Here is a 13,687-nt window from a genome sequence, read left to right as displayed (position 1 = left end):
ATAAAATGTCAATTACTTAAAAATTAATTTAGTCATTAACGATAGACAGCAACGTTAACTGTTTTAATATTGTATTTTAAAAAGATCTGCTCCTGACACATAGACTTGAATGGTAAATAGATACGGAACGACGCTGATTCAAAAAGTTGCTACGGTTGATAGGATGGACTTAATTAAGACTAACAGTGGACAATATTATTAATAACTAATATAAAAAATATATATAATAAGAAATAATAATTTGTTCAGCTCCTTTTTAAGAACATTAAAATAATAAGAACTTAGAATTTGTATTTACAATTTTATTAATTTCAAATACATAATTAAAATAAGTAAATCACATTAATTTGATTTTGTATAATTTTGAATTATAATAAATATAATTCTTATAAATTTAATTATTTAAATTTTGAATTTTATATGTAAAATTCCAATATAGTTTATACCACCGGCTTATTTCTGGCATCGACTATAGCGCGTATCATCAGACATTTTGCTATTGCATATGTTCTTACACAAGCATTTACCTCATTTTCTGAATAAATATAAAAATTTAAATTTGTATAAATTTATAATTAAAAAATATAAATCTGAAATATCAAGTAGTTATTTAATTTTAGAAATTACAAATTTGTTAAAGTTTGCTTAAAATTATAAATTTTTATACAAAGCGAATTTTCTCTAGTTCTGTCCAATCTATAATAATATAATATATTAACAGTTAATATAATATAGATCTCAGTGTTTTCTTAATTTGAACATTTTCTCTAGTTCTGTCCAATCTATAATAATATAATATATTAACAGTTAATATAAAATGATTTGTTCTTTCTGCATCTCAGTGGAGAAAGATGATTTCACTTAAATACTGAAGACTCCAGAACACCATGTGAAGATCAATACAAGATATTATTGATGTCTAACATATATTATGTATCTTACATGTTATGCAAATTGTGTTTCTTTCTTACCACTGCAAACTGCCTTAATTCACTTATTAACAATATTTTATAATTTGTAGTTTTGTCATTAGCAATTTTTTTCGTATGTAGTACAAAAAACCAGCTCTAACACAAAAAATGACGTTAGCCTAGAGATTCAACGAAGAATCACTGTTGCCAACAGATGTTACTTCAGGCTAAGTAGGCAATTGAGAAATAAAGCCCTCTCACGACAAACAAAAATCACGCTCTACAAATCTCTTATCATGCCTGTCCTGCTGTATGGTGCAGAAGCTTGGACAATTACCAATAGTGATGAGAAAGTGATAGGAGCATTCGAGAGAAAAATTCTTCGGAAGATCTATGGTCCCTTACGCGTCAATGTCGCTATACCGCGACATTGACGTTAAAAATTTAACGACTTCGCTGACTTGGTCATGTCGTGCGAATGGAAGAAAGCGCTTTGGCTAGAAAGGTGTTTGATTCGGTATCCGCAGGTGAAAAACGCGGTAGAGGACGTATATATTATTTATTTACTTTAATGAATTTTAATGGATTTAATGCTATTAAACCTTTATAAGGCTGAGTTACTGATTTTTAAAACTTTCACTTTTTATAAAGTACTATATTGCACGTATTTACTAATAAAAAGAACATAGAGATACTAACAAGTACGGACTTTAATACACACTAAATCGAACTTTAATTTAAATGAGATACATAGTCATTATAACTTACTGCCTTGCTCCTGACAATAGCTTATGGAATCACCAGTAGCTGGCCACATGTACTGCCTTATTAGTTCAACGTTTAAAGCCCAATTGTCTATAAAACCAGACTTTTCATAAAAGCAACGTATAAAGCACTGGGAAGAAACTTGTTTTAATTGAATTCCTTATAGGAGGAGTATTTAGAGTTAAGTGCAAATTATGGTCAATATGGAATATTTTTGTAAGTATTGTATGTTTTATTAATTATTATTAATAATAATAATTAATTTGGCATTAAGTAATAGTAACAATCTAATAAAATTTAACGAAATTATACTGTTAAAAGATTTGCACTTAATCGTGAACATCCTTAGAATAACATATTTACTTCAAACTTACCATACCAGTTTTATCAATAATATCTGGTAGTTCACCAGTGTTATTAAATTCTTCCAAATAATCTATAAAATATATTATATATTATTAGTTTAAATCAAATTTTTTTTTATTAAATGTGCTGTAATAAATTTCTAAATAACAATAAATACCTTATTTTATAGAGTTTAATATACTAATAGCTGTTACCCACCTATTGGTATAGAGAAACTAGAATTGCATAAGTTCGTGACCGCCTCCAAGTCTGTAGCATTTTTCGTTGGCATTTCAGTTGTTACAGTAAAGTTATAGGAACTGATTTTTATTACATATATATCACCATTATCCTTAGCACCAATATCAGCTTTAATACAGCTAATCGTAATCAATAATATAAATATTTTTATAAAATATAAAACTGCATTCGACATTTTTATTGTAAGACTTGCGCCAGATAAAAATTGATATTTGTTTGGAAGTGATGTGCTGCTTCTAACTACTTATATTTATACTTAATGTGTAAAAAAATTGTAATAAACTTAAATATAATTTATTATAATAGCTTATTGTTATTTAGGAAATATATCGTTACTGTTAATTTTTTTATTGATGATATTGTAATACATTATAAGTGCTGCATTGTTAAGGTTCATATATTTAGTCTCAGAGGGTCGTGTGACTTGATCTAATTAAGTTTTTCTGTTTATTTAAACTAAATGAAGAAAATTATTACGTTTATATAAAAATAATTTCATTACACCTCCAATTGAATAGAACAACAATAAATTTACTTCCGGATTTGGTAGATTTATTTCGAATTGTGGTTTTAAGTTGTTTATGTGGTATGTAATACAAAATTTGTAGTCTGAAATGTATATTTATTTCGATGAGAGTATTATAATACATATTTTATATATAACGTATATAATATTAATATTTATATATATATTATTTTTAATATATAATTATTTAATAATATTATACAAAAATATATTATAAGTTATTTATAAGTTAGACGGATTCGAATAGCAATGAAAAGGCAAGGACAAAAATTTTATTTAATTTATTGAAATTTGGCTGATCATACAACGCTGTTTCGAGTATTGCCAACTACTCACCATCAATGATCTGAGGAAATATTCGAATTTCTTAATTAGTTTATAGTTCGTTTATAATTTGTTCAATTAAGAAATGCGAAGATTTTCTAATACCACTGTCTTTTCTCGGCTATTCGAATCCGTTTACCTTTTAAACAGTTTTTTTTTTGTAATAAAGACAAGTCACTTTCGGTAAGAAAAAATTAACATTTTATATATTTATATTTATATAATATATAAATATTTGTGTGGACTAAAGACCGGACAAATCAATTATAAGAGTTAATTATTAAAGAAAGGAATTGAAATTGGGATCGATAGATAATGATAATGTATTGCAACAATACAACAATACAGGTGTTTTACATGTAATATTATTAGAACAATCATAAATATATTATTGTTAATTATGTAAAACTATTAGAATAAAGGTTCTGAATAAGATTAGTACTCTTGTTCATTATACTCGTAGTACTATATTACATTTAAGGTGTACCTTGCAAGCAAGCACGATGTTTATATAGAAAGGAATAGGTCTTAATAGTTATTCTAAAAATATTCTTCTGCTTCAATGTGAGAACCAAAAAATAGAATTAGAAAATGTTTTAAAAATAGAAATAGATGCCAAAAATGGAAATAGGAAATATTTTTGGCATTCAGCATTCTTGATCTTGATCTCGCTTATTTGCGGATACTTAATCTTGTTGCTGCATAGTCAAAGTCAGATTATTACATGTATTGTAGGTTATTTTTATAAGCCTGGTTGCTGCATTCACTTCCACAAGAATTTTTAATACTCTTAGATATAGCTACAATCCATACGATTCATTTATATTTATATATTATATATTACAAAAGTTATTTAAAAGCATGTTTATTCCTTGGTTGCATGGCCAATACGCCAATAAGTTTACACACTAGACTTTGGGTTATTTTTCCAAATTTTTTGGCGCTTCTGAATTGGAACGTATCGCGAATAATTGAAGATTTACGGACCCGTTAAAGATACTCCGACAGTTAAATTGTTTATTAGACGGATATACATAATAGATTTTTCATAGATTTGGTTAGTAAAAACGGTTCTTTGGACTATCACATCAATTATATTTATTTTCAAGTATTTAATGCGTTGGTATTATGTGTCTATTTCTAAAAATTAGAAGTTCGATTTGTATGAAGTTCGTCACCTTTACTACCAATCATTGAAACTTGAATTAATTCAGTCGAGTAAGCTCCATATCAATACTGATCAATTTTTCAAAAATATGTGGAAAAAAAATTATATCATCTATTATATAGAAAATAATATCTAATATCTAGCTCTTAATTAAGTCAGGGTATTATATTACTTACCTTATTCAATATTGAACCTGAAATGTAATTTCAAAGTACAGATTTATACTAAAATTTGTAAAATATATATTTACTTGTATTTCTATTTCTAGTTCTATAAATACACTTAGTAAAGACAAAAGTGAAGGAGAGCGCTTAAAGTTTAGAGTTAGTATAAAAAAAAATAAAGATAAAGATAAGAGACTTATTAAATTTATAGTACAGAAATAAAGTAGGAATATCGGTCAATGTTAGCTCTGACCAACTAGTAACAAAATAAGAGGTAAAAGTTTATTTGGTAAAGATAGCAACATAGACACGTAGAGAGATAGATATATCAATTAGAGATTCAAAAAATTTTGATATTAAGGTCGAGAAGTGTGTTTAGTAATAGAATTTAGTGAAATATAATTTTAATTTGGAAAGCCAATAATTTTTGAATTTTTACTACAAAATAAATTTATTAATTAAAAATTTTGTTTATAATATTATAAAATTTTAAATTACTCTACGCAGCGTCCACGTTGCATCTAAACGTCAGACTTTAGCACCCCAAGCACGTTTAATTAAATACGCGCCTTTCTCTGCTATCATCACAGCTGGTGCATGCGTATTACCAGCTGTTACTTTTGGCATAATAGATGTATCCATTACACGCAAACCACGTACACCATGTACACGTAACTCATGATCAACAACCGCCATGGGATCCCGTGCTGGTCCCATTTTACACGAACCTGCCTGGTGATTTTCTGGACCAGTATTTTGACGCACCGCACACTCCCAATAAGCGTCTGAACCAAAGGTTTGTGATTCACAGCCCGTTACCACTGTACGATCTAAACGCATACCATATTGTTTCATGGGTGTTGTTTGTGACAGTCGTATAGCAAATTTGATGCCCTCGACAAGTGTTTTGACATCACGTTCATCGGTTAGATAATTTGCAAATATACGTGGGGATGCCATTGGATCAGCCGAAGCTAGTGTGACATAGCCACGAGATTTTGGATTTAATACTGCTGGAAATATTTGTATGCTGCGTGAATTATTTGAAAGTAATTCGCCCACTTGACCGGTACGTGCACAACTTGCCAAATAGCCACCGAAATAATATTGTAAATCTGGTACATCGGGACGATCAGCGTAACGTGATGCTACTTTACCAGTTACATCTGATATACCAGTACCGGACATAAGACCATCGCGGAAAAGTAAATATTCCATAGCTGTAGCCCAATTCAGTGGAGCTGTATCTGCATCCTCAATAAAGAAATTTGTGAAATAAGCAACGTGATTGTGTAGGTTTTTTCCGACACCGGGTAGATTATGAACAGTACGTATATTGACCTGATTTAAATAAAAATAAGTAATTAAGTAAAAAACCAGTTAGAAATTTTTATTACAAATGAATAATACCTTCATTAGATCTTCTTTGGGTCCAATTCCACTAAGTAAAAGTATTTGTGGTGAGTTTACAGCACCACCACTTATGATAACTTCTTTTTTCGCAATGATTTTACGCATGCTTCCAAACTGATCTACAACCTCAACACCGAGCACAGTCTTGGTATTGGCATTAACCAGCACTTTTGAAACTGTTGTGTTGAGTAGAATGTGAAGATTATTGCGTGTACGGGCAGGACGTAAGAAAGATCGTGCCGAGCTGTAACGTATACCATTGCGTGCTGTCATTTGAGCAATCATGAAGCCGGTTGAATTTTGTCCATTAAGATCTTGTATTGAAAAGCCTGTATACAATGTAATGATATCAATATCGGTTAAAACTTATTATTATGATAATGGTAGATAGCAGGGGTAGCTTATAGCTAGCTATGGAGACAACAGTCGCATTTAATATGTAATGAGAATCATCTGTTTTAGTTATAAATAATTAAATTTGTCACGCTAGGCAAGCAAACTAAGCAGGTATTTTTTGAAGGGGGCTAAAATTTTCTAACTTTATCTGCTCATAATTATTATGCCTGAAATATAACATAAAAGGCACCTATTAGATGAAGATATCTTTTAGTGCAGAATTTGGTTTTAAAATGCATGTCAATCTTTGATCTTTATATAGTCTTCATTTCATATAACCAGCGTTTTCGAGTTCAAACGTATCGTAAGTATATGCAGTTAACGGAATAACCCTTAAAAATAGTGTGACATAATTTTATCTTTGATCCGATATATTAATGTTACCTTTTCGTAAAGGCTATATGAAGGGTAAAATAATGCCTGTATCTAATGTATTTGTTGATGTAGAAAGTTTGGCTAACCCAACCGACCTTTAGTTGTCATTATGACTAATAAATACATTGACAACTCTAACTTACCTAATTCTTCGCCAGCTTTTAAGATAGCATAAGATAGTGGAGGATTGTATGGAAATTTCGAAACAGGTAATAGTCCACCCTTTGCATGATATTCTGTGCCGACTTCATCCAATTGCATATTATCTTCAGACTTAAGGAAAAATGGTAAGACATCTTTAAAACTCCAACCCGGGTTACCCATAGCAGCCCAATCATCATAATCTTCTCGGTTACCTCGAATGTACATCATACCATTCAGAACTGAGGTACCACCAAGAACTTTACCACGAGGCCAGTAACAGCGTTGACCTTCGGATGAAAGACAAGCCATTGGTTCTGGTTCAGTATTATAACGCCAATCAATATCGCTGCCAATGAAATTCAAAAACATAGAAGGTATTTGTGCCCCAACGGGTTCATCACCACCTTTAATTAAAAGAAAATACAAAATACAATTAAAAATATTAAATAAAATTAACTAATATAACTAATATAATATTATATTAATTATTCTCAATATTTAGATAGTCTACAACATGAAGAGTTCAATTAGTTTAAATTCATTCCAAAATCTAGCTATTGCCTGATTTTTTTATACTATAAAGAAGGTGTGTAAGGGACTAGGCAAGTACAACTAAATTTTTCTTCTATATTATTAAAATCAATTGATTTATAAAATCTTTCTTACATTGTTTGAATTTAAAAATTAATCTGGAAAAAATCAAGAATATATTTGTATTAATAATTTTACCAATATCTCAAGTTATGGTTTGATAAATTAATTTTTTAATATGGGCTGTTATTATAATAAATGTTTTGAAGGCACCAGGAGTTAAGTCTCCTGAGGAGTTAAGAAAAAAATGAGAAGAAAAAAAATTAAGTAAGAAAAAAATGATTGTTTTCGAAGCTTGCAGCTAATGGCAAATATAGTAAATTAATGCTTCCAAATCTATTTTACAGACGGTTAACTGTTTGCAAAGTGATTTATAGTGGGATACTATCATAAAAAAGTTTCCTTTATTCAACTTCTGATAATTTCCTTTAAGTGCATATGCGTTAATCTGGACTTTCATGCTTTTAAGTATTGGATCAGACATATGAGGTTTCAGAAGTTTTCAAAAAGTTGTTAATCTTAAGTAATAATATATCATAAAACGATAACAACTAATATTAACTATCCGCAACTATACTATAGCTCTAAAACCAAGTTTCGAAAGATATTTATATACATATACTACCATAACTTTGGTATGTAACTTATAACATTTCGACTACATACTTAAAAAAAAACTTGATTACGGAGAGGTATTTATAACACAGAAATCCAAATACCTATTTTACCTGCAAATTATATTTAAAAACTCTTTAGTCATGATGGAATCAGGTAGTATATTAAAATTCAACTGCCACAACCACTTCTGCAATAAAAATGGATTTGTCAGAATTAGTTTTCGTGTAATGAATTTTTCTTGAAGTGGTGACTGTAGATGGGAATGGCATACATATCATAAAAAATTGAAACAAAAGTTTTTCATAAATAAAAAACAGTTCATTCAACTGATATTGTGTTTAATTTACTAAAAACGTGATGATATATTAGGAAATGCAAATAAAAATAAACTGTTTATAGATTTTAATATCAATATAATATTTAGTAAATTAATTATTACCAATATCAGATATTGTACTTCGCAAAATTAAACATTGCTTACATATAAACCAAAATAACAAATATTATATTAATATAAAAAAAATTAAGTTATTTATATATATTAAAAGAATATTAATAAATAATATATCATGTTTCCACATAATATTTACTTTATCTGTCATTAAATTTGTTTTGTTGTTTTAGCACAATTTTAATTTAACAAATTCCTTTCACCATTATTATTATAAAAACAAATTTGCATAACGTAAAATTTTTATTAATATAACTTGAATTTTAAGAAATCAAATACTCAAATCCACACAAAATACAAACGCATACATTTTACTTATAGTAATAAAAAATTTTAATTATTTTTATTAACTTTTCGTTAAACTCAATTAGGCTAAATACGAGTAAAGTATTTTGACAAAAAGTTCGTGTCTTAAGTTTTTTGTCCGCACAGCCTTGAGCTAATTTATTCAAGCTCCTTATCAGTCATTGCACTTTAGCTTTGTTTATTATTATTAATAAAACTTAAAGCTAATTAATTTTTTTATTAACTTTAATAACTAATAAAATGCATTTCCGGAAATAATCTAAATTTTTATTTAAAAAAAAATTTGTATTATTAAGTAAAAATTTAATCGTATCAAAGTCACAAAAATGCTGTGACTAAAACTTTTAGCAATGACAGATAAAATGATTTTTAATTATTTTTTCTACAGTTACTTTGAAATTTATTATACCAAAGCTAAAAGTGATTTATCAACTTTGACATGAGATCGAAATTCAAAATTAAAATGTTTAAACCACAAACTTCTACTGAAAAAAATTAACACAAAAACAAGTACCGTGGGATTAAAATTCTGTGGATCAGATTTTGTCATTTTCAGTGCATCATCATTGAATAGAAGTATTTCTTTAAATAAAAGAGACAGGTATTTCATAATATAGTATATAGTGCAAAAATAAAAAATGTATGTATATACTTATTAACTATCGTGAATCACCCTACGTAACTACATAGGAGTATAAACAACAATTCAATATGTATTTCATTTTAATATTCGTACACAAAAAACACTCACTCTTAAAAAACACTATAAAATTTATGTTTTTCATTTAATAACCAATAAAATAAATATATTTTAGACACGAGGACTATTATCATTAAACATGATTATTGAAAAGTGATTATTGTTTTTTCTGCTGACAGAAGAAGCTCTATGACTTTGAAAGGATCATCAGTGTTAAATGATTTAGTTATTGAAAACACTAACTAGAAGTTCCGAACTTAGACTAAGTGATTTTTTATAATTATTTTTTAAAAATAAAATAATTATTATTAAAGTGATTTTAAATTTGTTTAAGATATTTAAATTTCATATATACTCATAGAAAATACTAAACTTCTATTGAAAATTCATAAAACTTTAACACAAGTACTGGATTTTATAAAATAACAATAGGGGTGTTCACTCTGTCTTGCAAACTCATTGCAAGGTGCACAAAATGTACAGATTGCACGAGCGTGTAATGGACTACAACAAAAAACACGCTTTTAGTTTCTTGCAATTGCTTGCTATCTTGCTATACCAAAACCCGTGTATATATGCTTGCAACGAAACAAAAAAGTATAAAAACCTGCTATATACTGTAAAAACAGCTGCTTCATTTTGATGTTGCAATTCTGCAACAGATGTGTTCTCGCACTATTGCAATTTTAGTATAGCATTCTTGCATTTCATGCATCTTTCAATGACTGCAAGTTAGTACCCCCAACGTCTTAAGTATACATTCAGTCAAACTAAATGATAGAATGACGAGAAAGTGTGGTATTAAATGAGTTTTTTCCTACAATTCTCCAATCAGAATTACTTTACTTTATTAATATTAAACATACATTTTTTGATAGTTTGTCTAATCACTAGGCGGAGCGCATAAATATTGGATCAAAAATATAATTGGCATTCCAACTTTAATTTAGAGAATATGCAACCCAGAAATATAAAACAAACTTTCGGCTGTAAATTGATTTGTAACTAACAGACCCGCCTTCGATTATACGTCATTTTATATTGAAGCTCTTTAAGTGAAAACTTCCACAAACATGTTACCTGACAGATCTTTTATACCTTTGCTTTGTATTCGTTATATAAACTTTAAAAAAAATTAGATTTTTACAAAAAATTAATAATGTGACCACTATGTATATTAACTTTTAATGAAAATATTATAGACTATGTTCCACGATTGTATGTAGAGATCACGTACTATAATATCGATTGTACTGACTGTAGGGTGCATGCATTTTATTGCATAAAATTACTTTACCAGAAACAGTAAGAAAAACTTGTTTCAATGCAAATTGTAAACAAACAAAAATTCTACTTTACTTTTCGATTTTTAATTTATTTTATTAATTAGTATGACTTATTCCGCAAATTAAATTAAAAATATATAAATTAACTCTTTAATTTAAAATAAATTCTATTTGTAAACATTTTGAGAACAAAAGTCTTAGAGATCAAATCGGTTAACAAGTCTCAATGTATATATAATCTAAGTTTATTTATATCAAAATATTTTTAAATAAATAATATAATAATATATATATGTAATAAATTTAAATATAGAAATAAATTTGTTTAGAATAAGCTTATATAAAAATATTGTATATTGATATATTAAGTACATATAATACATAAATACTATACAAATAAAATAATGTACATAAATGGTAAATAGATATAATAAGGAAATAAAAAAATCTACTCAAAACTAAATAGTTTAAATATTTAAGAATTATTTCAAAAGACCAGTTCAATCAAAGGTTTAACGTTTTTTCAAAAAAAATAATTTAGTTGTCTTATGGATTATGGATTAAGATAGTTTAGAATTTCCTATTATAGGTTTAAATAGTCTGAAATTGGCTCCAAAATCTCAATGAAGTTGAAAACAATTAATACTGTCTAAAAAGCACCACGATTCCGATTCTCCGAATAAAGTAGTTAAATTGCTTAAATAGTAAATGTCCTACACAGTTCTGAATAAAATGGTTGCGAGGTTTAGGAGTGTAAAATAAAAATATTTTAAAGGATTAAATTTAATGATTCTTATTTAAATATAAGCTTTCATATAAACTTTGAATTAATTCACTTAAATAAGTCCCAGTATACGCCAATATTACTATATATACATAACAACGTATAGAACAGCTACTTTGTCTTAATGATTGTTCTGATATTTGTGTTCGCTCTTCGAATAAAAGCCAAAATGCCAGCCGTTGAGGACCTCCTAATGGCAGAAGGAGAAAGTAATTCTTGACCCAGTGACCTCCTCCTGGTTCAGATCAAGGCTGGGCAGTCACAGAGAATGTTTCAGTCACATTTTCCAGTCTCGTCTGCTTCTAAGCACAGTCGACAATCTATCTCTTCAGATAGACCTATTTTGTTAAGGTGATAACGCAGTCCGTGGTGTCCCGTTAAATATCCCACCAGCATCCTCAACTCTGTTTTGCCTAGGAAGGATACCTTACCGTAACTATAGATTGCGCGAAAACTCATTATCATTGATTTCTGTGTGACCAGGCACCCAGCAAAGCATTACTTTGTATTTAATAATGTAAAGTTTAACAAAATGTAAAAAATTTGCTTTCAAATGCTGATTAATAAATAATTTATTTGAAAAAAATACAGTTTATTTTGTAGAAAACAAAATTTTTAAGTTTAAAGAAAATGTAAATTTAATTTTTAATGGTTAAGTTATAAACACTTTATTCGAAAAAAATGCAGTTTATTTTGTAGAATAATATTTAAAATTTTTTAATTTTAATATATTAGATGCATAGTACCTACCACTTATATCATTAAGTTATGAGTGGTACATTACTATAAGACTGCTTACCGACTTTCATATTAGCTTATTTGACCAATAGCGGAACTTTGGGCAAAACAAACAAAAACAGTTTTTTGATAATTAAATTTTATGAACTATAATATAAATTTTACTGGCATTTTGCAACATACTGCCTCAGTATAGATAATAACAAATAACATCCAAATCAACTAAATTTATAATATAAAATATGAATAATTTATAATAGTTAATTTCAAAACTCCTTTCTGCAAATTTGTTTTACTATCCTCAAATTTTTCTTAGTTCCAGCAATTTATACGGCACTCTAAAGATTTCCTTCAGCTTTAAGTGATTTAAAAGTGCAACGAATTGTTGAAAGTTTGTTAATTAAAATACACAAATGCAGTTAAAAACTCTCAAATAAAAACTCTCAAAATTTATAATCAGTCATCAGTCAATTAAGTACCCCTTTTACTCACTTAATCGGATTTCCACTAACAAGGTGGAATTTGCCCTATCAAAGGTTTGGGTGAATGTTTTTTCCAGTGGCCTAAAATATTATTTGCGATCGTTTTAAGTGCAAATAAAAGCAGTGCCGAGCCTGTGCTGGAATTCGCAATAAATTTTTTTCTTACACAATTTACAAAAGATTTATGAGCTTTTAATTTTAATTGCCCGATGTCGAAGTTAACCTATTAACAAAATGAAACTGTGTGTTGTTAAGATTATGAAGAAACGTTAGTATAGATACCAATGGAAAGGATATTTGAAAATGTTGGAAATAGAGAAAATGCAATAACATAATATGGTATATCATTGTCTGTCTGGCAAAGTATTAAATCAGAGTTAGAGTATGTGGATTAAACATGGCTTATTTGGTCCATATGCTTAACATACTACAAACTAGTCATCATCATTAATGGCGCAACGATCCTAGTTGAATATTGACCTCCCTACAAACTAGTAAAAATATTATCAAATTACTTGAAGATCTTACTAAAAATATAGCCTTTTGTAAGAATTTAGTGGCAGTGTAGGTATAATTTCTCAAGGAACAAGATAAAGGCTGGGTTTTTAAGCTGATCTTTACGTATCGCTCGAACTTAGTGGTCAATAATATTGCCATATAAAACTCGGTGGTTTTAGAACTGTTTTGAACCTTCGATGACGTCTAAGGTGTTCATCAAGGAGAGATTTAAGTGACGGCATTTTGCATACATATATTTATATGTTAGTAATCTTTCCATTTTGTATTTAACTATTTTAAAATGAGGAGAAAATATATATTTTTATTTTAAAACATTTTTACCACAACTGTGGTGGGAAGGATTGATATAATATTGTGATCGAAAAATAAAATAAAATAATTTATAAACTTTAAAATCGTTATTTATGTAAATTCTAACTC

General features: G+C 28.1%; 2 protein-coding genes across 2 annotated transcripts; both read right to left on the bottom strand.

Annotated features, from left to right (window-relative positions):
• Positions 1-390: 390 nt before the first annotated feature.
• LOC119677106 (general odorant-binding protein 84a) lies at positions 391-4,985 on the bottom strand. The gene is made up of 5 exons (XM_038088372.1): positions 4,963-4,985; positions 2,241-2,443; positions 2,051-2,112; positions 1,680-1,806; positions 391-535 (listed from the first exon to the last, which is right to left on the bottom strand). Exons 1-5 carry the CDS (start codon positions 4,983-4,985, stop codon positions 441-443), a joined length of 510 nt encoding a protein of 169 aa, XP_037944300.1. The 3' UTR covers positions 391-440.
• A 7-nt stretch (positions 4,986-4,992) lies between these two features.
• Positions 4,993-7,203, bottom strand: LOC119685170 (glucose dehydrogenase [FAD, quinone]-like; the record flags this gene model as incomplete). The annotated part of the gene is made up of 3 exons (XM_038099386.1): positions 4,993-5,805; positions 5,875-6,206; positions 6,792-7,203. Coding segments are annotated over 3 exons (1,557 nt in total), but the record flags the coding sequence as incomplete, so codon positions are not given.
• Between the last annotated feature and the right edge of the window lie 6,484 nt (positions 7,204-13,687).

The sequence above is a fragment of the Teleopsis dalmanni genome, chromosome 2 (genome assembly GCF_002237135.1).
Source record: "Teleopsis dalmanni isolate 2A chromosome 2, ASM223713v2, whole genome shotgun sequence".
Lineage (NCBI taxonomy): Eukaryota > Metazoa > Arthropoda > Insecta > Diptera > Diopsidae > Teleopsis > Teleopsis dalmanni.
The sequence above is the reverse complement of the archived record's forward strand: the minus strand, read 5'-3'. Positions and strand labels throughout refer to the sequence as shown.

What these genes read in the sequence shown, in the direction of transcription:
- LOC119677106 (XM_038088372.1), bottom strand. Translation starts at nt 4,985, where the DNA reads ATGCAACGTGGACGCTGCGTAGA. An exon ending in TTATTGATAAAACTGGTATG is followed by an intron (nt 1,807 to 2,050) that starts GTAAGTTTGAAG and finishes GTTTCTTCCCAG; the next exon opens with TGCTTTATACGTTGCTTTTA. An exon ending in CTATTGTCAGGAGCAAGGCA is followed by an intron (nt 536 to 1,679) that starts GTAAGTTATAAT and finishes ATATTTATTCAG; the next exon opens with AAAATGAGGTAAATGCTTGT.